Source organism: Stegostoma tigrinum, chromosome 32, assembly GCF_030684315.1.
Source record: "Stegostoma tigrinum isolate sSteTig4 chromosome 32, sSteTig4.hap1, whole genome shotgun sequence".
Lineage (NCBI taxonomy): Eukaryota > Metazoa > Chordata > Chondrichthyes > Orectolobiformes > Stegostomatidae > Stegostoma > Stegostoma tigrinum.
The window spans coordinates 318,644-343,133 of NC_081385.1; the positions used below are offsets into that span (position 1 = coordinate 318,644).

Below are 24,490 nucleotides of genomic sequence, written 5' to 3' on the forward strand. Positions count from 1 at the left end.
ATCTTACCAAAATCTTTCACTCTAAATCATTTAAATCCCAATCTCACAGAATTCCGTACACAGTTCCCTATTCACATGTGCGTTGAGAATTTTAATCTTCATTGAATATTCTCTTGTTACCTGTGCAATATCTTCTGTTTTATACTGTCTTCCACATTCTTCTGTCCTAATAGTTGTACTTTTATTTACTGTCATTAGATAACCTGCTCATTGAAGCTTCCTCTTCTTCATCAACTGCCTTACACTTCCTGGTTATTCTGTTGTAACCATTTACACTCCCCTTTTTCCCAGGCTATTCCACTCCCCCTCATTCACCATCCTTCATCACCTCCACCTCCCTCCCACAACCTTTTCTTCTCCCTCCTCCTGAAGCTCACACCAACTTAATAACCAAGAATCAGTTAAATACCCGAATGGAAGCAGAGAAGTGAGACAGCAAATCAATTCAAATCTATCACAAAGAAATAGGTGTCACCAATGCATGAGTTTATTATCGAATCCAATAAATTCTCCAAATATGCAAACAGAGTTAATTTCTTTTATGAATAAAGCAATCTTTTATTTTTACACAATAATACAAAAATAATTTTATTTATTAGGATATTTCTGAAATACTGAAGGCACTTTGTGAGATTCTGCAGAGTTATTGCAGTGAAGGCATGTGCACTGTTGATTCACCCCAAAACATTCCCCTATCACCGCAATACCCCAAACATTCCCCTGTTGTCATGGTACCCCAAAACATTCTCCCACTCCAAACAAGCATTTCCTCAACACCCCAAAACTTTGGCACCAACACCACGGCATCTAGAAGCAAACAAACCTCCTCTGACTGCATAATGAATCTGTTCTAAGGTGCAATGTGGACTCAGTTTCTTCATGAATATCTGAATACTGACCAATCTGATAAATGACAAATCTAGTTCATCAGCATTTATTTTGCAAGGATCTCCCATCGAGGGTGCAGTTACTGCTTGATTCCGTGAAATCTTTATCAGAAGTAACAGCTACTCTGAAAGCCTTTGTAAAGTATTAGCATTACATTTGAGACCAGGAGATTAATGAAAACAAACATGGCTTCAGACCACCAATGAGGAGGAAGAATGAAAGAACAATCACCAAGGGATCACAGATTTGAAAGTGATCTGTTTAGTCTGGGCTCTCACACATTTCTCTCTCCCAGTCTGTGGCCAATTAATGGTTCAAGAACTCTGTCAGAATATGGCATCACAGCATCAGCTATCACTGCACCAAGTGATGCTAGATCTAGTCACATTCCAATCCAACATCAGTAAGCAAGACAACTGATTATAACAGACAAGTAAGAACCTGAAGCCAAACACCTGCAAATTAAAATATATTTCTTTATCTGGCACAACCTGGCAGTGCAGAGCATCAAATCTGCAACACTGACTTATAAGTTGAGTTAAGGCACCAATTCTCAAACGATGCTCAGTTACTGACCATGAAACTCAAATTTAAGTCACAGTCTGATATTCTTTTCATTTCTGGTGAAAAGTTGAGAAGCAAAGTTATTGAAGGATCAAAGAGGATGCATGCTCAATCACCCAGAGATTCCTTCACAAGAAGGAAATGTTGATTTCAAAAGGAGTTGGGACAGCTTCCCAGATCTTTGGTTACTCAGTTTCATTTAAGTTTTTAATTCACAAACACATTCCTCAGGGAAAACACTGATAAGAACTCAATACTGTGGCAACGATTAAACTCTTTCCTTGCAGCTAACCCTCAGACTTCCATTTTGCAATGAATAATTTCTGGGGGTGATTCAGACGTTTAAACTGAAATTTAAAAGGACTCTGGCTTCTGGAGAACTCAGGTCAAGGAGGATGATCCTTTGAAAAACACTATATTCTTCAATTTTTGGAAACACTGACTCACAGAGTTTCACAGGACGGATGTCTTTACAAATAGCATATACACAGTAGAAAATCCTTCTCCTTGTGGTGACTGGCAAACACAGAGCGGTACAAAGAACTGGAACCATTTGAAATATTTAGACTAAATCAACAAAGAAACTAAGTGGTTAAAAGATGAAGAAAAGTATCTTGGCGAAACTATAAATCCCATTATTTCATTCCCAAAATCTGCAAAGTTCAATCTTCACAGGTCAGTCACAGCCAAGTCACTAGCTGCAGAATGTGTTATACATTAAGGGAAATTAAGGCAACAATGGTGAAACACGCTGAGGAGATGACAAGAATCTACCAATTTCTCCCATTTTTCCTTGGTATTCAGGTGCCACCCGCCACCTCTGGTAGACAACACAACTGTTAACTGCAGACTTTCAGACCTCCATAAGTCGCAGCTGGTTCTGAACCAGGACACCTGAACACAACTGAAACAGCCAAGGCTCAGACTTCAACAAAATCTCAATCACAAGCCTCTCTGACACAAAATAAGGGCAATCACAAATCCAAGTGGTTGCTGACAAACAGCAAGTTCAGGATGGAGGTCCAACACTGGAGAAAACACAGTATCCTGCTACCATTCAACAAGTCAGTCCCTGGCCTGCGGAATCAGTGAGAACCTCCTCCTGAAAGACTGGACCACTCTGTGAAGCTGATAAGATGCTGGTCACAAATGTGGGGGTGGGTGGGGTTGAGCATTATGTTAAAGGTGGGTGAAGGTGGAGGAAAGCCTACAGTGGAACGTGGTTCTCTCTGACTCAGGTTTAACTCCCTCCTTGAGTCAAATAAACTGAGCCCCACACCCCACTGCCTGACCTGAGAGGTATCTAACTTGTTCAGCAAACATCAATATATTGCAGACTTTAATTACTGAAGTTTCAGAAACCAGAAAGATTGGAAATTCTCCTCTGGAATTTCACTACTGTGAATGGACCCAGATAATCTCACCATCTGGACTGTTGGAAAACAGCACTGGAATTAATCAGAATTTAAGTAAACTCTGATATTAGTTAGTCCTCCAAGTAATGAGAGGGTAAATCAGACAAACCCTAATGATAGACACTCAGTAAGAGTTCCCAATGCACAGGCAAGGTCCTCAGCGACATTTGAAACCTCCTTGGTCCGTACAGGGGAGTGGAGAGGGTCGGGGGCCTGTCCCAAACTGGAACTACCGATCCAATAAGCCTACGAACTCCAGTGCCCCTGCCCAGTTAGGGAAGGGGCAAGGGGGGAGGTGACTGAGCACAAGCCGGAATTTCCCTCACTGAACCCCAGTCCCATCGGATTCTGTCTACAAGGGGTGAGGGTGTGGGGGTTCAACTCTCCCCTGCAGCCATCTTCTGTCAGCTGGTCCGAGCAAATGGGCGATGGAAATGGTTAAATATCTTCATCCCACAGGCACAGCTGTTTCTGCGGGACATAGAAGTCAAAATGCGAGCATTTCTGGCAGCTTTTGATGCCACACTTGTAAGAGCTGGTCTTGCCGGCAGGGTCTTTTGTGCGACAGTATTTCAGGAAGCATGGGTACCACTCGATACAGAGGGAGTAGCGGCAGATACAGCCCTTCCAGCGATCCCGACTCAGCCGGCATTGCGGCACGTCCTCGGAAACTGCCACCACTTCGAAAATCGAAGGATCTATACCTGTACGGAACCCAAAGAGAAAAGGTCAACCCTGGGGCCTATTCCACATCCCAACCCAGACTGCAGGCCCTCCCCTCCCTCCCTATCCCCTTTACCCCCACCGCTCTCTTTGATTACACTGCACTGACTGAAGGTCACCCTTGTACTGTGTGAATCATACAATAACTCAGTCAGCTTGCCGCAAGTTACACAGTCACATTCTGGGATAACCTGGAGACAGGCAGAAAGGAAAATGGTGCTGAATCGATTTGGGAATCTGGCTGGTGAATTTGATCAAAACTGTAAGTTCACGCAGGCGACAGCAGTTTGCAGGAACACCTTCAACCCAAGTGGCCTGTTTTTTGCAACAATAACAAAAATTGCTGGAGAAACTCAGCAGGTCTAGCAGCATTTGGGAAGATAATCTGTGCTTTCTGCTTTCTCTCCACAGATGCTACCAGACCTGCTGAGTTTCTCTAGCAATCTGCTTTTGTTGCCGATTTCCAGCATCTGCAATTCTTTACATTACTTTTGGTATCAATTTAGCATTTGTATGTTTCTCTGCGGATGTGAATGAGAGTCTCTGATCTGCCTGTCTGCGAGAACCAGACATCAGTTTCCGAGACGGGAAGCGGGGTGGGGGGGGGTCTAAATGTTAAAACATGAGCCAGACAGTTTAGGGGTTAAACTCAAAAACACTTCCTCACACACACAGGAAACTAGAAATCTGGAGCTATCCCCCGGAAAAAAAACTATTGATGCTGGAGTTTTAAAGCTGAGATTATGAAGATTTAAGTTGGACAAGGAGGCTGACAGTTGATGTATAGATGGAGCAAAATAAAACCGAACAGCAGGACAGGCTTTAAAAGGACTAAATAGTCTCGTCCAGATTCTCTGATCAATCTCTGTCACATAAACCTTTCTGGATCCAGTATTTCACATCGCTCTGCCTGGAGTAGACTGCATCAGTGGCCTCTGCACAGGCGCTGTTGATGTGGGCACTCAGGCGGCGGGCCTTGCTGTAATTCACTGCAACATCCATGTACAGGTGCTCGGGACCTCGCTGTTCCTCGGCCACACGGACAGTTCTCGGGTTCTTCTGTAGAGACAGAACGAGAACAGACTCAAGGGTCAGCCGACTGAGCTCAGGCAGGAGCTGACAAAGCAATATTTCAAAAACAAACCTGACAAATACAGCAACTAGAGAAACAAAAACAAAGAACATTAAAAAAATCAGGCTATTCAGACCATCAACCAAAGATCTGCCCTAAATGAGCCACCAATCGAATCCACATTCCAATTATCTAACACCTTTCACATAACAAAAGATCCCATAATGCTTCATGGTAGTAACACAAAGCAAAACAGATGATCCAACTTCAAAACGGGATAACGAGCCAGAAAATCCCAAACTTTTGTCAAATCCGTAGGTTTTAATGTGCCTGAAAGCGAGAAGCAAAGGGGGGCGGGGAGAAGGGAGAGATGATGGGGGAAAGGGGCGGGGAAGGGAGGCAGGGGAGGGGAACCCAGAAATGAAGCAGCAGAGATCCCGAGGCGGTTAGGGGAGAACGCAGCAATAGGGGAGGGGGTTTGAAAACATGAGGAGGCAGGAAAGAGGTTTGACAGGAGCTTCAGTTTCTGACACTTCCCAACTTACCTGACGCAGCTTGGCCATCGATTCACTGGGAATCATTTCATTCTTGTGGAGTCTGGTAATGAAACACAAACCCTGGAACTGTCTCTGACCTCGTTCCAACTCGCCCAATATCAGGGAACGGATAATCTTTACATCCTTCGTAGGAGCAGACGGTTAGAGAGAACAGAAAAATGTTATTAGATTGTTTTATTCATTGATGGGTTGTGAGTGTCACTGGCTGGGCTCAGCATTTCTTGCCCATCCCTAGTTGCCCCTGAGAAGGTGGGGGTGAGCTGCCCTCTTGAACCGCTGCAGTCCTCCTGCCGTGGGTTGACCCACAATGCCCTTAGGGAGGAAAAATCCAGGATTTTGACCCAGCAAGTGAAGGAGTGGGATACATTTCCAAGTCAGGATGGTGAGTGGCTTGGAGAGGAACTTGGAGGTGATGGTGTTCCCATGTATCTGCTGCCCTTGTCCTTCTAGATGGAAGTGGTTGTGGGTTTGGAAGGTGCTGTCTGAGGATCTTTGGTGAATTTCTGCACAGCATCTTGTAGATGGTACACACTGCTGCTACTGAGTGTCGCTGGTGGAGGGAGTGGAACCTTGTGGATGTGGTGCCAGTCAAGCGGCTGCTTTGTCCTGGAAGGTGTCAAGCTTTTTGAGTGTTGTTGAGGCTGCCCCCATCCAGGCAAGTGGGGAGCATTCCATCACACTCCTGACTTGTGTCTTGTTGATGGTGGACAGGCTCTAGGGAGTCAGGAGGTGAGTTAATTGCTGTGATATTCCTAGCTTCGGACCTATTTTTGTAGACACTGTGTTTATGTGGCTAGTCCTGGCCAATTTTTAGTCATTGGTAATTCCCCAGGATGTTGATAGTGGGGGATTCAGTGATGGCAATGCTATTGAATGTCAAGGGATATCGGGTTAGAGTCTCTCCTGTTGGGGATGCTCGTTGCCTGGCATTTGTGCAATGAGAATGTTACTTATTGTGCGAAAGCACAGAAGATGTGTGAAGCTCCCAAGTCTCCACTTGTCATTGAGATTCCGTGACTGAAAGGAGCTTGGACTCTCAGCCAATGGTCAGCAAAAACTAAAGTCTATTGGCGGTGGTGTGAGAACTAATGTTTCAAATCAGTGACTGTTCATCAGAAGCTGTCATTTTCTCAGATTATATTTAAATATAATTTCAGGAAATAATTGGATCAGAAATCTCTCTCCACATGAGGGCGCCAGAAACCATCAAACCCAGAGCCTCCCACTGACCACAACCACCAGCCGCCCCAACTTTCCACAGAAAGCCCCGCTCTCCCATTACCCTCTCCCACCAAACCATCCTCCTCCCTCTCCCCAATTCTGTCTTTTCAATATCCATCCCTCCTTCCTCCAGATCACAGGGTAATTAAACATGCATTAAAATTGTGCAGAGTCTTGCCAGGATAACATCTGAGTTTTTGGGTTCCAGTCTGACCATCTGCACCACTCACTGAATAACTAGAAACATCACTAAACCTTGGACTTGAGTTTGAGGAGACAAGTCATCAGGGAGGTTGTAAAAAGTTCCTCCAATCATTTGAATATTGACTGCAATGACTCACAGCCGCTCCCCACACAGACACATTCTCACACCCAGTGTTTGCTCAGCTTCCCACACACACTGCAACTCCACCGTGAGCCTATCCTTCATTTGAATGTGGGAGATTTTACTGAGAAACTGAAAGATGTTCCTTTTAAATAAAACTATTACAACAACCTTTGATCCCAAAGCTGCTGATTCCAATCACCAGGGTTATTTTCCCAGGTCATCAAATTTCTTACCAAATGCCAAACAATTCAATAAACAGCAGCTAAAGCACTAGTCTTATATGGTGACAGTGTCGAGGTGTGTAAAAAAAACCAAGGAGATTAGATCTCCTCAGCTGAGGCGACTGAGCTGACTGTCACAGCCAGTAATCTGTAGAGAAGGAAGTTTTTTTAAAGAAAAAAAACAGTCCAAAGCTCAAACAGCAGCCAATGAGGAGATAAAGGGCCTGAGGCAGGACCAAATCCACCTGGAAAATACCTGACTATCCCAAACCAGAGTGGTCTGGGTGACTGAGTTGGCAGGATATCAGCAAAAACTAAAGTCTAAAAGCAGCGGTGTGAGAACTAACATTTAAAATCAGTGACTGTCCATCAGAAGCTGTCATTTTCTCAGATTATATTTAAATACAATTCCAGGAAATGATTGGATCAGAAATGGGAAGAAAAATGATTGGAGACCATTAGGACATGGTATCCAAAATGGAAAGGGAATTTACAAATGGATCCAATTGCTCTACACCTATACTATTCGTGCAGTCTCAATCAGTAGGTGGGAATCTGAAAGCTTCCTGATCCGATCGGAGTCAAATAGGGCTGCTCATTCTCCCCTTCCTTGTCTTGTGTATTGTATAGAGGCCTTTGCCAAGACCATCAGGAAGTTTGGGAGCCTGAGAGGGGGTGACTATTCCAGGCAGCAGAGGCCTGAAGGTCAAAGCCTCCCTGTACATGCCATTTTCTGCTTGGATCTACTGTCAGAGCCAAGGTAAATCAAGACAAGAGTGAGGCTGTGTCCTTTGGGAACTAAATCAACTGATCCTCTATCCCCTTCACCGTCAGGGCAGATTTCCTGAAGGTGCTCAGAGTATCGTTTGGAGAAGTGCATAGCCAAAGTGAAGCAGAAACTGGGCTTTTGGGAGCTCCACTCTCCCTCCATTGCAGGTAAAAACCTGGTCATTAGGTGTGGAGCACTCTTTTGTTGTACAAGATGCAGGTCTGGCCCATTCCCTGAACCTGCGCCATTGCTGTCACCCGAGCCATCCTCCATGTCATCTGGAGGTCTGATATGGATGTGTCCACAGGGACACCATGAATGAAACCCTGGACTGTGCGTGCGCGTGCGTGTTGGAGGTGGGGTGGGGGTGTGGGGGGTGGAAATACATAACCAATATCGTTTTGCATAAAACTTATTGGTCTTCCAAAACACGGGCGTGACCCTGACCAAGTGTTGCAGACTGGCATATTCCAAGGTGCAGGACTCTGAGCTGAGGGACGCACTAAGGCTTAGGGAAGCTGCTGCTGAGGTGCAGTGGGGAAACAGCACTGTCTGAGGTCTTCCTGCTAATGGTAAATGGGGGTTTTAATTATCAGACCCTTCTGGTGCCTCGAATATATGTGATTTAAATCTTGTACAAGAAATGCCTCTGCATATGTTTGTTCTCCATATGCAAAGACTGTACACACTGACTATGTATATAAAGAGTAATTTTATGAATAAAGTATAGTTTTGAAATTAAAAGATGATTGGGCCTGGCAGGTCCTCAGGCCACTAACTTCATTAGAATAACATGGTCTAAGGTACTTTCACACTGAGGCACAGAGATATCAAAACTCAAAACTTGGCTAAGACATCAGCCTATGTCCACATCTGGAGTACTAGACATCCGGATGTGAATGAAGTTTTGATGAGTAACTAAAGATTGTGTTACAGATGCTTTCTTTGGTCATGTAGCCTCAATTGTCAGTCTAACTGTAATTGATATCCATTTGCATATTTTACAGACAGACAAGAATCTGAGCATCTCTACTCTGACTCTCAACTTTTGTGAATGGGAAGGAAAAGAAAGATGTGAGAGACACACAACCAAGAAGCAGTGAGAAACAGACCCTAACTTGTCAAAATACCAGGAATCAGGATGTGAGTTTGCTCGCTGAGCTGGAAGGTTAGTTTTCAGACATTTCGTCACCATTCTAGGTAACATCATCAGTGAGCCTCCGACGAAGCGCTGGTGTTATGTCCCGCTTTCTATTTATCTGGTTGGGTTTCCTTGGGTTGGTGATGTCATTTCCTGTTCTTTTTCTCAGGGGATGGTAGATTGGCTCCAAGTCAATGTGTTTGTTGATGGAATTCCGGTTGGAATGCCATGCTTCTAGGAATTCTCATGCATGTCTCTGTTTGGCTTGTCCTAGGATGGATGTGTTGTCCCAATCAAAGTGGTGTCCTTCCTTATCTGTATGTAAGGATACGAGTGATAGTGGGTCATGTCGTTTTGTGGCTAGTTGATGTTCATGTATTCTGGTGGCTAGCTTTCTGCCAGTTTGTCCAATGTAGTGTTTGTCACAGTTCTTGCAAGGGATTTTGTAGATGACGCTCGTTTTATTTGTTGTCTGTATAGGGTCTTTTAAGTTCATTAGCTGCTGTTTTAGTGTGTTGGTGGGTTTGTGGGCTACCCTGATGCCAAGAGGTCCGAGTAGTCTGGCAGTCATTTCGGAAATGTCTTTGATGTAGGGGAGAGTGGTTATGGTTTCTGAGCCTGTTTTGTCTGTTTGTTTGGGTTTATTGCTGAGGTATCGGCGGACTGTGTTCAGAGGGTACCCATTCTTTTTGAATACGCTGTGTAGGTGATTTTCCTCTGCTCTGCGTAGTTCCTCTGTGCTGCAGTGTGTGGTGGCTCGTTGGAATAATGTTCTAATGCAGCTTCGTTTGTGGGTGTTGGGATGGTTGCTCCTGTAGTTCAGTATTTGGTCCGTATGTGTTGTTTTCCTGTAGACGCTGGTTTGAAGTTCCCCATTGGCTGTTCGCTCTACTGTGACATCTAGGAATGGCAGTTTGTTGCTGTTTTCCTCCTCTTTTGTGAATGTTATGCCAGTAAGGGTATTATTGATGGTCTTGAAGGTTTCCTCTAATTTGTTTTGTTTAGTGATGACAAAGGTGTCACCCACATAGTGGACCCAAAGTTTGGGTTGGATGATTGGCAGAGCTGTTTGTTCGAGTCTCTGCATTACTGCCTCTGCTAAGAACCCTGATATTGGAGATCCCATGGGTGTACCGTTGGTTTGTCTGTAGGTTTTGTTATTGAAAGTGAAGTGGGTGGTGAGGCATAGGTCCACTAGCTTGATGTTGTTGTCCGATATCAGGGTTCTTAGCAGAGGCAGTAATGCAGAGACTCGAACAAACAGCTCTGCCAATCATCCAACCCAAACTTTGGGTCCGCAATGTGGATGACACCTTTGTCATCACTAAACAAAACAAATTAGAGGAGACCATCAATAATACCCTTACTGGCATAACATTCACAAAAGAGGAGGAAAACAGCAACAAACTGCCATTCCTAGATGTCACAGTGGAGCGAACAGCCAATGGGGAACTTCAAACCAGCGTCTACAGGAAAACAACACATCCGGACCAAATACTGAACTACAGGAGCAACCATCCCAATACCCACAAATGAAGCTGCGTTAGAACATTATTCCAACGAGCCACCACACACTGCAGAGCAGAGGAACATCACCTGTACAGCGTATTCAAAAAGAATGGGTACCCTATGAACACAGTCCGCCGATACCTCAGCAATAAACCCAAACAAACAGACAAAACGGGCTCAGAAACCATAACCACTCTCCCCTACATCAAAGACATTTCCGAAATGACTGCCAGACTACTCGGACCTCTTGGCATCAGGATAGCCCACAAACCCACCAACACACTAAAACAGCAGCTAATGAACTTAAAAGACCCTATACAGACAACAAACAAAACAAACATCATCTACAAAATACCTTGCAAGAACTGTGACAAACACTACATTGGACAAACAGGCAGAAAGCTAGCCACCAGGATACATGAGCATCAACTAGCCACAAAACGACATGACCCACTATCACTCGTATCCTTACATACAGATGAGGAAGGACACCACTTTGATTGGGACAACACATCCATCCTAGGACAAGCCAAACAGAGACATGCATGAGAATTCCTAGAAGCATGGCATTCCAACCGGAACTCCATCAACAAACACATTGATTTGGAGCCAATCTACCATCCCCTGAGAAAAAGAACAGGAAATGACATCACCAACCCAAGGAAACCTAACCAGATAAACAGAAAGCGGGACATAACACCAGCGCTTCGTCGGAGGCTCACTGATGATATTACCTAGAATGGTGACGAAACGTCTGAAAACTAACCTTCCAGCTCAGCGAGCAAACTCACATCCAGAACCTCAACCTGAGCTACAAATCTTCTCAAAAGTCACTACCAGGAATCAGGTTCATGAGATGGGGAGAAGTGAGGTTCTTAATGCTTTGTTGTTTGAAATAAAAAGTGATTTTCCATTCTTTGCTGGTGATGAGGGAATGGAGGGAGGGAGAGAGAGACTGGTGAAAGCTCGAGGGAGTAGATGACATTCAGTTGGACAGGGACAACACCCCCCTCCCCCAGGACTGAGCTCTGGGTCAGAGAGTCTAATTCAGCCAAGTGCGCTCTCACAGCCAGCACAACTTCCTCCTCCAGAACATCTGACATCTCCTCTCTTACCCCATGAAAACACCTCAGAACAAGCTTCCTGTCACCCCTCGGACTAACTCCTCCTCTGGACAGAGTTAGACACAGTTACAGTAAATCCGACAAAGCAGGTGAGGGTGTCCAACCTGATTGATAAAGTAACTATGTCTAAAGGTCAATGTCCAGCATACAACAGGATTAGCCACTTCTCAGGTACACTGGAACACAGTGAGACTGGACTCTCTGTGAACCCGGAATCTCACTGCACAGGAAGAAGCCACGAAAACACAGAGAGGTGGAGAGTGGGAGTGATTGTGAGAGGCCAGAAAGCTGACCGTAGCCTGAATCATCCCCCTGAGGATTTGATGTTTATAGCAGTTTTGGGATTTCGGCTGGAGAGTTCCAAGGGCCCACAACAGGAGTTGCTCGTGTTCTGGCCTTTCATTAAACAGTGAATGAGCCCATTTGGAAAGATCATCCAGGGGCTCATTCTCCCCACATGCATGTGCGGCTGAGAATTCAGGCTGGCAAAGGGACAGCAGGAAAATTGCTGAACTACTAGAGTTGGAAAATAAATTTCAGTCAAACTTCACAATACCAAACTCTGGAATAAGAAGTGATAATGGGAACTGCAGATGCTGGAGAATCCAAGATAATGAAATGTGAGGCTGGATGAACACAGCAGGCCCAGCAGCATCTCAGGAGCACAAAAGCTGACATTTCGGGCCTAGACCCTTCATCAGAGAGGGTCAAGTCTCAGCTCTCTGATGAAGGGTCTAGGCCCGAAACGTCAGCTTTTGTGCTCCTGAGATGCTGCTGGGCCTGGTGTGTTCATCCAGCCTTACGTTTCATTATCTGGAATAAGAATCTCATGTTTGGAAGCTCAAAGTTCACTCTGTATGATTGACCATAAAAATCAAATGCAGTTAAAGAACAGAACTGAATTCAAATAGCCAACAAGCCTGGAGTGCTGTAATGATCAGGCCACAGCTGAAGTACTGAGGTCACCTCTCTATTGGAAGTATGTGATAGCACTGGACAGGGTGCAGAGGAGATTCAGCAAGATGTTGCCTGGCCTGGAGCAGTTTAGTTTTGAAGAGAGGGTTGATGAGGCTGTTCCTTAAAACAAGAGAAGGGTTGAGTGGGGACCTGATAGAGGGGTATGGAGAGTGAATGGGAAGCAGCTGTTCCCCTCAGCTGAAGGGTCAAAATGAAGGGAGCACAATCTTAAGATGAAAGACAAGAGGTTTAAGGCAATATGAGGAAATTGTTTTTTCACCCAGCGGGTGGTAGGAGTCTGGGAGGCACTGTCTGGGAGAGTAATTGAAATGGGATGTGCACTTGAAACATCATATCATTCAAAGCAATGGGTCTAGTGTGTGAAAGTGGGACTACTGTAGGCAGTAGTGTGTTTTTGGTGGTACAGATTCAATGTACAGTATGATTCCATGATCAGGAATTAAACTAATGAGTAACACTGCAACCAGGTCAGACAGCACAACACTCAGACACCAGCAGCTTGACAAACTGGTCACTGACCTCCATAAATCCAATGGGATACAGTGCCACAATCCCATCCTTCTTCCTGGCTCCGTCTGTTGGTCCCAAACACACATTCCCCACACTCCAATTCCCCTCAACTGCTGCACTAATCCCCAAGCACTCACCTTCAACCTTCTCTCCCTCACGCTGCCATCCTCTCTCCATCTCAACCATCCCCTTCCCATTTGTTGCAGTACAAAAATATGGTAAAGTTCACATAACAAGATCCCAAAAATAGCCTTGAAATGAACGAGTGAAACTAGTGCTGTGGCTAATGCTATAAACACACTGTGGAAAACTCTCCCCTCCTTCCTCTTTGTTCTTCTTTTTTCCAGAGATATAGAGGAAAGGATAGCAAAGATGATTCTCGATAGGAGTGAGACAGACAGGGTAGTTGTCATGGGGGACTTCAACTTTCCAAATATTGACTGGGAACACTATAGTTCGAGTACTATAGATGGGTCAGTTTTTGTCCAGTGTGTACAGGAGGGCTTCCGGACACAGTATGTAGATAGGCCAACAAGGGGCGAAGCCACATTAGATTTGGTACTGGGTAATGAGCCCGGCCAGGTGTTAGATTTGGAAGTAGGTGAGCACTTCGGTGATAGCGATCACAATTCTGTTATGTTTACTTTAGTGATGGAAAGGGATAGGTGTATACCACTGGGCAAGAGTTATAGCTGAGGGAAAGGCAATTACGATGAGATTAGGCAAGATTTAGGGAGCATAGGATGGGGAAGGAAACTGCAGGGGATGGGCACATTAGAAATGTGGAGCTTATTCAAGGAAAAGCTCCTGTGTGTCCTAGATAAGTATGTACCTGTCAGGCAGGGAGGAAGCTGCAGAGCGCGGGGGCCGTAATTTACAAAGGAGGTGGAATCTCTGGTCAAGAGGAAGAAGGCTTATGTTAGGATGAGATGTGAAGGCTCAGTTAGGGCACTTGAGGGCTACGAGGTAGCCAGGAAAGACCTAAAGAGAGAGCTCAGAAGAGCCAGGAGGAGACATGAGAAGTTGTTGGCGGATAGGATCAGGGTAAACCCTAAGGCTTCTGTTTGTCATTTTATACTGTTTGTCATTTTTATAAATGACCCGGATGAGGGTGTAGAAGGATGGCTTAGTAAATTTGCAGAGGACACTAAGGTCGGTGGAGTTGTGGGTAGTGACGAAGGATGCTGTAGGTTGCAGAGAGACATAGATAAGCTGCAGAGCTGGGTTGAGAGGTGGCAAATGGAGTTTAATGCAGACAAGTGTGAGGTGATGCACTTTGGTAGGAGTAACCGGAAGGCAAAGTACAGGGCTAATGGTAAGATTCTTAGTAGTGTAGATGAGCAGAGAGATCTCGGTGTCCATGTACACAGATCCTTGAAAGTTGCCACCCAGGTTGACAGGGCTGTTAAGAAGGCATACAGTGTTTTAGCTTTTATTAATAGACAGATCGAGTTCCGGAACCAGGAGGTTATGGTGAAGCTGTACAAAACTCTGGTGCGCTGCACTTGGAGTATTGTGTACAGTTCTGGTCACCGCATTATAAGAAGGATGTGGAAGCTTTGGAAAGGGTGCAGAGGAGATTTACTAGGATGTTGCCTGGTATGGAGAGAAGGTCTTATGAGGAAAGGCTGAGGGACTTGAGGCTATTTTTATTAGAGAGAAGAAGGTTGAGAGGTGACTTAATTGAGACATATAAAATAATCAGAGGGTTAGATAGGGTGGATAGGGAGAGCCTTTTTCCTAGGATGGTGACGGCGAGCACGAGGGGGCATAGCTTTAAACTGAGGGGTGAAAGATACAGGACAGATGTCTGAAGTAGTTTCTTTACTCAGAGAGTAGTAAGGGAATGGAACGCTTTGCCTGCAACAGTAGAAGATTTGCCAACTTTAGGTACATTTAAGGAATCATTGGATAAGCATATGGACGTACATGGAATAGTGTAGGTTAGATGGGCTTGAGATTAGTATGACAGGTCAGCACAACATCGAGGGCCGAAGGGCCTGTACTGTGCTGTAATGTTCTACGTTCAGTTGCGGGACATGGGCATTATGGGCTGGGCTCAGCATCTATTGCCCATCCCTCGTTGTCCTTGAGGGGGTGGGGTCGAACTGTCTTCTTGAACTACTGAAGTCCAAGTGTCATTGGGAGACCAAAATGCCCATGAGGAGGGAATTCCAGGAGTTTGACCCAGTGAGAGCGAAGGAATACCAATATATTTCCAAGTTAGGATGGCTCAGAGGGGATGGTGTTCCCATGTATCTGCTGCCTTTGTCCTTCTAGTTGAATATGGTCATGGGTTTGGAAGGTGCTGTCTTTGGTGGATTTATACTGGGGTCTTTAACATCAAGGTGAGGAGGGGTAGTTGAGGCCTTGGGATAACATCTTATCCAAAAGACAGTACCTCAGAAAAGTCTCTTCATATCTCAGGCTGAATTATAGCTAAACTGAGTCACTGTCTGGGTCAATATTCTACAGATTTACCACAGAAAGCATCTTACCCAGATGCATCACAGCTTGGTATGGCTGTCTAAGGCCACAAGGCCCAGTCCATCACGTAAATCAGCCTTCCATCCATTGACTCTATCTACACTTTCAGCTGCCTTGGGAAGGTGGCCAAAGACCCCTCCCACCCTCTTCCATCAGGCAGAAGCTACAAAAGTTTGAAAATGTGTACCAACAGATTCAGGAACAGCTTCTTCCCCGTTGTTATGAACAGACCTCTCTAACATACGAGCTAATCTTTCTCTGCACCTTCTCTGTTGCTGTAATAATATATTTTACATTCTGTTCTATTACCCTGTTTTGCTTGAGGTATGATCTGTTTGGATAGCAGGTAAAAGGATTCTTTTCACTGTGAAATAGTAAATCAAATCATATTGCCCATCAAGAAGGTCACCGTCAAGAAGGTGCTGGTGGGCTATTCTTCTTGAACTGCTGCAGATCAGGGGGTAAACAGACACATAATGCTCCTAGGCAAGGAATTCCAGGAGTTTGACCCAGTGACAGTGAAGGAACGGCGATATATTTCCAAGTCAGGATGGTGAGTGATTTGGAAGGAAACTTCCAGGGTGTGGTGTCCCATATATCTGCTGCTGTTGTTCTTTTGGATGGAAGTGGTTGTGGGCTTGGAAGGTGCTGTCTGAGGATCTTTGGTGAATTTCTGCAGTACATCTTGTGGATAGCACACATTGCTTCTACTGAATGGGTCAGTGGTGGAGAGAGTGAATGTTTGTGGATGTAGTACCAATCACATGGGCCGCTTTGTCCTGGATGGTGCCAAGCTTCTTGTTATTGGAGCTACATCATTCAGACAAGTGGTGAATATTCCCTCACACTCCTGACCTGTGCATCGTAGATGATGGACAGATTTTGGGGAGTTACTTTTCACAGAATTCCCAGCCTCTGACTTGCTGTTGTAGTCACTGCATTTATATGTCTAGTCCAGTTGAGTTTCTAGTCAATGGTAATCCACAGGATACAGATAATGGAGATTCGGTGATGGTAACATCATTGATTGTCAAGGTGGTGAGATTGTTTCTTGTTGGAGACATTGCCTGGCTCTTCTGAGGAGTCATGAATGATGCTGAATGCTGCTGTGGTATTATCACTGAACATCCCACTTCCCTTATGATGGAGTGAAGGTAGTTGGTGAAGCAGGCAAAGATGGTTGGCTGAGGGCACAATCCTAAATATCTAAGAATCATAGCACAGTGGTAGTGTCCCTGTCTCTGGAACAGAGGATTCCAGTTCAAGTGCTAGGTCATAATGCCCTTAAACAGACTGATTTAAAAGTACTCTGAGGAACTAGGGGCTGTCATGGTGCAATGGTAGTGTCCCTACCTTGAGTCAAACATAAATCCGACTTGCTCCGGAAGTATGTTATAATACATCTGAACAGGTTGATGAGAAAACAGGACGTTCTGTGCCTATCTCTGAACCAGGGGGCCTGAATTCAGGTCTCACCTCTAAATGTGTAATAACAATTCTGAATAGGTTGATCAGAAAATACCTACTCTGAGCAACTCTTATAAACTTGTCCTGGAACTGAGATGATTGCCCTCACACAAGTACTACATCTTCCAATATGCCAGGTGTGACTCCAATCAGTGGAGAGTTTTCCCCCGATAACAATTTTTAAAAGTTTTACGTGGCTGGCTCAGATTTATTACCCATTCCTAGTTGCCCTTGTGAAGGGGACGATGAGCTGCCTTCTTGAACTGCTGCCATCCATGTCCTTTAGGCTGACCCACAGTGCTGTTGATCCCAGTATTGCTAGGGTGCCTTGATATCAAGGGCTATCAATCTCACCTCACTTCTGGAATTCAGCTCTTTCATCAGTGTTTGAACCAAGATAATGCATGTTTTGTTACTTAGCCATAACAATGATCAGATTAAGAAATTATATCAAAATAAAAAAGAGAATTTTACAAAACAAACCAAAGAACTGCAGATTCTGGAAATCAGAAACAGACACAGAAATTGCTGGAGAGACTCAATAAATCTGACAGCATCTGTGGACAGAAAGTAGAGTTAATGTTTTTGGTCCAGTGATCCTTCTTCAGAACAGAATGTACAACTTTAATTGTGGGACAGATGGTTCTATAGTTCTGTGTCATTCTTTAAGTCTCATTTTTAATCATGTTAAAATCTTCAAGGTACAAACGGTATCTAACCCATAATCGAATTCTGCTGGTTTGCCTGCCTCTTAAAAGCTGTCACTGGACAGAAGTCAGGACAGACTGACTAGCTTCAATTTGCAGGATTTCCAGTGACTGACATCAATGGATTGCCCATTCTGCAACTTTAAAGGGACGGGCCAGTTAAAGAAAGATTCATTTTCACAGCAAACTCATATCCTTGTAGACTGATGTGGAATTTATAAACTCTTCCCTGCATCAAACAATACTTTGTTGCTGTAAAGTTTTACAAAATGCTATTCTCAAAATACTCATCACACAAAACAATTGCAAATTCTACATTCTGTGTCTCAATATCACTTTACTAATACAATCCAGTCTTCTGAATTCTCCTAAATGCAACAAAATGATGACACAAGTTACACTGAGAAGTTAAACATTTACAGATTAATATTCTCAACATCAAAGAAATATTAATCTTAAACACCTAATACTAAGTATTAAGTCATAATTCTCTGCTAAATTTCTTGTAGTAAAATACTTAAGGTCTGACAGCAATATGATGGATGGGAAACTTTGTTTCATCTCTTGACTAAAGGTATCATTTGAAGTTACTCCCAACACAGCAATGGATTGAAGCCTTACAGAAAACACAGATCATCACACAGACACTGCTTGTGGATGGAGTCTTATGACATTCTTAAAGCAGCCACAGACACCCTGGGTCAGTGCCAGAATAATCATCGAAGGATGAGGCAAAGGACGGCATTGCCCATTCTGCAGCTTTAAAGGGATGGGCCAGTTAAAGAAAGATTCATCTATGAAATGGGCACAGCTCAACAGGAGTCAACACTCACAAAATGTACTCCAACGACAGCCACTAACAAGGAATCAGTGACCCCAGTGACTCTGTGTGTGTGTGTGTGTGTGTGTGTGTGTGTGTGTGTGTGTGTGTGTGTGTGTGTGTGTGTGTGTGTGTGAGAGAGAGAGAGAGAGAGAGAGAGAGAGAGAAGAGAGTGCAGGAGTGAGACTGAGACAGTGTGAGTGAGTGAGTGAGTGAGTGAGAAGTGTGTGCGAGAGAGACCCCCCCATACCCCAGTGAGACTCAGTGTGTGGGAATCTTGTATCCATGAAATCCATGTCTTTGGTTCAAAGAGCTGAAAGATATTGAGAAAGAAGACACAAGGTATTCTTATAAAGTGCAAGATTTCTTGCAGCATGAGAGTGAGCTAGCGTGAAATGCAGACAGCAAAAGAGAATAGTGGAGAAGAGGAGGACCTTTGTATTTAGTTTTAAAAGTAAAGCAATGAATGGGATTCCCCGGTAACTGAGGGATGGGGAACAGTTGCCATGGGAACAGGAGCATGTGTTCTGATACGAATTGGAGATGTGGCAGTCCAGAATCCAGAAAGGATCTTGTAAACTCTGGTTTTCCATCAATCTTAGTGACTAAAATTTTTATAACACATTCAGAGAGATCTGTTGCTGAAAGTGTTAATTATTTTAGTGTTTTATATTATTACCCTATCGCAGGTGCGAAAGGTAGTTTCATTGCTTCTAGAGTCCAGGAACACACTGTGTTAGTCAGCTGCTGAGGACCTGGTCAAGGTTAGGAACATGCAGGGATTGAATATTCTTGCTGCAAGATTGGTACAAGTTGGGACAAAGCAGGAGGACACGCCCAGCATGAAGTTGGAGAACATCTTGTGGGAAACAAGTTGAGCCGTAAATTCAACACCTACCTTCACACGGGGAACTCACTCACAACAACTTGTCATGCATACAGAAATTCAGCAACTGACTGTCTAAAGAATTCCTGCCCAGAACCGTTCAGAACTTCACACTGAACACATTCTTGCTGCTGCACCCTCTGTAACAAAGCAAACACTAAATTACAAGAACACATCCAGTAAAAACAGATGAAACAGTTAATAACAATTACAGATGGACACACCATGTTCATTACTTTTTATCTATTCATTTGCGGAATGTGGTGTCACTGGCTGCAGCCAGAATTTGTTGCCCTTGAGAAGGTGATGGTGAGCTGCCCTCTTCAACCGCTGCATTCCTCCTGCTGTGGGTTGACCCACAATGACCTTAGGGAGGGAATTCCAGGATTTTGACCCAGCAACGGTGAAGGAATGGCAATACATTTCCAAGTCAGGAATGGTGAGGGTCTCGGAGGGGTACCTGGAGGTGGTGTGTTTCAGTGTATCTGCTGTCCTTGTCCTTCTGGATGGAAGTGGTTCTGGGTTTGGAAGGTGCTGTCTGAGGGTCTTTGGTGAATTTCTGCAGTACATCTTGTAGATAGTACACACTGCTGCTACTGAGCATCGGTCGTGGAGGAAGTCGGATGTTTGTGGATGTGGTGCCAATCGAGCAGACTGCTTAGTCCTGGATGGTGTCAAGTTTCATGAGTGTTGTTGGGGCTGCACTCGTCCAGGGACAAGTGGGGAGCATTCTATCACACTCCTGACTTGTGCCTTGTAGATGGTGGACAGGCTTTGAGGAGTCAGGTGGTGAGTTACTCACAGCAGTATTCCCAGCTACTGGCCTGCTCTTGTAGACACTGTGTTAATGTGGTGAGTCCAATTGAGTTTCTGGTCAATGGTAACCCCCTGGATGTTGATAGTAAGGGCATCAGTGATGGTAACACCATTGAATATCAAGGGACGGTGGTTAGATTGTCTCTTACTGGTGATGGTCATAGCCTGGCATTTGTGTGGCACGAATGTCGCTTGCCACTTGTCAGCCCAAGCCTGGATATTGTCCAGATCTTGTTGTTTTTGAACACAGACTGCAGTGTCTGAGGAGTCATGAACGGTGCTGAACATTGTACAGTCATTGGCGAACATCCCCACCTCTGACCTTATGATGGAGGGAAGGTCATGAATAACCTGAAGATGGTTGAACTCTTGCAGGGATGTCCCGGAGCTGAGATGACTGACCTCCCACAACCACAACCATCTTCCCACATCTCAGGTATGGCTCCATAGCACTGCGCCAGTGACACAGGTTTGATTCCCCTCTTGGGTGACTGTCTGTATGGAGTTTGCGCATTCTCCCTGTGTTTGTGTGGGTTTCCTCCCACAGGATAAAGATGTGCAGTTTAGGTAGATTGCCCATGGTAAATTGCCAATAGTTTCCAGGGATGTGCAGGCTAGGTGGGCAAACCATGGGAAATGCAGGGTTACAGGGACGGTGTTGAGTCTGAATGGATGCTGTTTGGAGGGTTGGTGTGGATTCAATGGGCCAAGCAGTCTGCTTCCACCCTGTGGTGATTCAGTGATTCTATTACTCAGAGACCTGACAGTTAGATTGAAGGGATCAGAAAGACAGCAGTGTCTGTGTTTCTCACTAATCTCCTACCACAATCCGTAGCTGAGAAGGGTCACCCCCAGATCTGGGAGAGTTCAGGATGAAACAGGCTAATGCACCACTCCTGCTCACAAACGGTTAAAAACAAGAAACATCTTTGCTACTGTGAACAAAGTGTCTTTGAAGCAAACAGCCAACATCTCTCTCTGTTACTCGACAAGACCATCCTGATAACACCAGTATTCCCTGTCACTGAACACCAGCCCCCACCACCCACCCAGTGCAAACCCAACAAGGAACAAAAGTTTTTCTCCTGTTTCCCCTCCCCAGGTCCCAGCTGCTGGGGTAGTCTGGGGTAACTGGAAAGGAAATGAGTCATTAAGAAAGAAGATTGGCCAATAATAACTGCTGCTCCAACAAATCCTTCCAGCAAGCAGCAAAACAAGACCAGCTGACCTAGTCCTGGCAAAGTGAGTCAGTTTCAATACTGCTTACATCAGCTATTAATAATCAGTGCACTTTATTCTGCCAGTTCTCAAGCTTTTCTTTATAGAGTGTGCCCTGGATTGAAGAGGAGGCTGCATTGAAGCCTCGGGGAACTGTCACCCTGACATTTACACAATGGTCATCACCTCATCACGGTAATCCTCCCACTTAAGAACGTAGAACAATACAGCGCAGAACAGGCCCTTCGGCCTTCAATGTTGTGCCGACCTGTGAACTAATCTAAGCCCCTTCCCCTACACTATCCCATCATCATCCATATGCTTATCCAAGGACTTATCAGAATGACCAACTCACTCAGTAAGTTCTGCTCCCTAAGTCAAAAATCTCATCAGAATTTCTTTTTAATGAGATGTGGGTGTCACTGGCTGGATAGTATTTCTTGCCCATCCCTAGGTGCCCCCTTGAGAAGGTTGGGGTGAGCTGCCTTTTTGAATCGCTGCAGTCCACCTGCTGTGGATTGACCCACAATGACATTAGGGAGGGAATTCCAGCACTTTCACCCAGCGACACTGAAGGTACAGCAATATATTTCCAAATCAGTATAGTGAATGGCTCGGAGGGAACATGCAGGGAGTGGTGTTCCCACATGAAAGGCTGAGATCTCAGCTTTCTTATAATTCTGGCACCTCAAACATTCGAGATTTTAATCTTGCTGAAGATTTGAAGCTCTGGAATTCCCTCCCTAAATCTCCACACATTTTAAATAAAATGCAAGTCATGTGGGCATTGCTTGATGGGTCAGCATTTATAGCCAGTCTGTAATTGCCCTTGAGAAGGTGGTGAGCTGCTTCTTGAACCACCGCAGTCCTTGGAATGTATAAACTACAGCCCTTCTCTCACTCCCCTTCTTCCGCCCAAGTGCTGCTTGTGAGAAGGGATTTGAATTATTCTCTCCCCTCCTAAATTGATACTTGAACTTTATCTCTATGTTCAAGTGTTTGATCACCTATCATAATATTGATTTACATGGCTCAATGTTATATTTTGTTTACAATGCCTTGTTTCAAATCATGGAAACACTTTGAACATTTCCTACATTAAAGGAGCTATATGAAAAGCCTACATTAACCAGTCTATTGCAATGTGATCCCCATACCCCAGCCTGATTTACATGGGTTTGCTGTCAGAAGGACTGGCTTATTTTCTATTAACATCATTTCTTTCATCTATCTTTCTGTAATATTGTTAGCACTCCATTTGCTATATGCTAAAAAGCACCTCCTATCTGTTCTACTTCCTCCTCCATCCTTTCTCTACAGCATAAGAACTGAAGAAACAATTGTACTCAAAATATTAAGTCTGTTTTTCTCTCCACAGATGCTGTCAGACCAGCTACGTTTCGCTGGCTCCTTTTTTTTTTATTATAAGCATGCAAATTGTTAATCCTCATTAAAATGTTGTACAATTCAATTACAAGTTTAATAACATTCTCAATACATCACCTTTACCCCCATCAAAGGACAAAGGCAGCAGGTATATGGGAACACTACACCCTGCAAGTTCCCCTCCAAGCCATTCACCATTTGGACTTGGAAATATTTCTCTGATGCTTCAGGGTCACCGGGTCAAAATCTTGGGATTCCCTCCCTTTTGATCCTGTGGCTGTACCTATAGCACATGGACTGTAGGGTTCAAGATGACAGGGAGAACACAGAAAGGTCACACCAGCATTTTCCTTGACCAATTGTTAAGGCCTATCCCAACTGTTGTACCTTTAATCTCTTCCTCTGATTAAAAAATGATTCCATTTGCATTTTACTGTTGCAGGACTTTTCCATTCCAACATCACTTATTAATTCACTGTTCAATAATCGGACCCAGTGCCAATGTTCTTATTTATTTACTTTGTCGTGAAATCGTAGTCAAGGTGACATTTTCTGTCTAGCTTCCCTCCCAGCTTCTAAGTTACTGTGCTCTGCCCTCCGTACATCCTGGGTCTAGGCTGTGTCAGATTCCTGCGATTTAAACTGGACACATCTCAGGGTGATTAAGGCTGATTAACGCACACTGCAAGAGCCTCAACAGGGAACACATTTGCAATGATGTGTGTTAAAGTTTGAAATTAGGGAACTGTCCAACTCAGACGACATACTGCCTGCCAAATCCATGACTTACTTCAAAACTTCAGGAAACATACTCCACATGCTTTTCTTTGTAATCCCAACAGAGAAAAAAAGCTGAGAATTCAGACAGTGCCCCTAACAGTACCTTAAAAATTGGGTTTCTGGACATTAGTTCTAAACAATCACTGTGACTGGGTGAAATACAAATATTTTGTTAAGCTAACTATTCAACCAGACAGTTCAGTAACAAGATTACAAAGTGTGAAGCTGGATGAACACAGCAGGCCAAGCAGCATCTCAGGAGCACAAAAGCTGACGTTTCAGGCTTAGACCCTTCATCAGAGAGGGGGATGGCGAGAGGGTCCTGGAATAAATAGGGAGAGAGGGGGAGGCGGACCGAAGATGGAGAGAAAAGAAGATAGGTGGAGAGGAGAGTATAGGTGGGGAGGTAGGGAGGGGATAGTCAGTCCAGGGAAGATGGACAGGTCAAGGAGGTGGGATGAAGTTAGTAGGTAGGAAATGGAGGTGCGGCTTGGGGTGGGAGGAGGGGATGGGTGAGAAGAAGAACAGGTTAGGGAGGCAGAGAAAGGCTGGGCTGGTTTTGGGATGCAGTGGGGGGAGGGGATGAGCTGGGCTGGTTGTGTGGTGCAGTGAAGGGAGGGGACGAACCGGGCTGGTTTTGGGATGTGGTGGGGGGAGGAGAGATTTTGAAACTGATGAAGTCCACATTGATACCATTGGGCTGCAGGGTTCCCAAGCAGAATATGAGCTGCTGTTCCTGCAACCTTCAGGTGGCATCATTGTGGCACTGCAGGAGGCCCATGATGGACATGTCGTCTAAAAAATGGGAGGGGGAGTTGAAATGGTTCACGACTGGGAGGTGCAGTTGTTTATTGCGAACTGAGCGGAGGTGTTCTGCAAAGCGGTCCCCAAGCCTCCGCTTGG

At 44.7% G+C, this 24,490-nt stretch overlaps 1 protein-coding gene across 1 annotated transcript in view; it reads right to left on the reverse strand.

Annotated features, from left to right (window-relative positions):
- Positions 1-474: 474 nt before the first annotated feature.
- The window catches only part of LOC125466847 (out at first protein homolog), a 29,499-nt gene continuing 5,483 nt past the window's right edge, over positions 475-24,490 (reverse strand). Inside the window, exons 2-4 of the mRNA XM_048561944.2 lie at positions 5,208-5,342; positions 4,469-4,649; positions 475-3,571 (exon numbers count right to left, since the gene is read on the reverse strand). Of these exons, the coding sequence (XP_048417901.2) occupies positions 3,306-3,571; positions 4,469-4,649; positions 5,208-5,342 (582 nt within the window). The 3' untranslated portion in view covers positions 475-3,305. The remainder of the gene's footprint in view (positions 3,572-4,468; positions 4,650-5,207; positions 5,343-24,490) is intronic.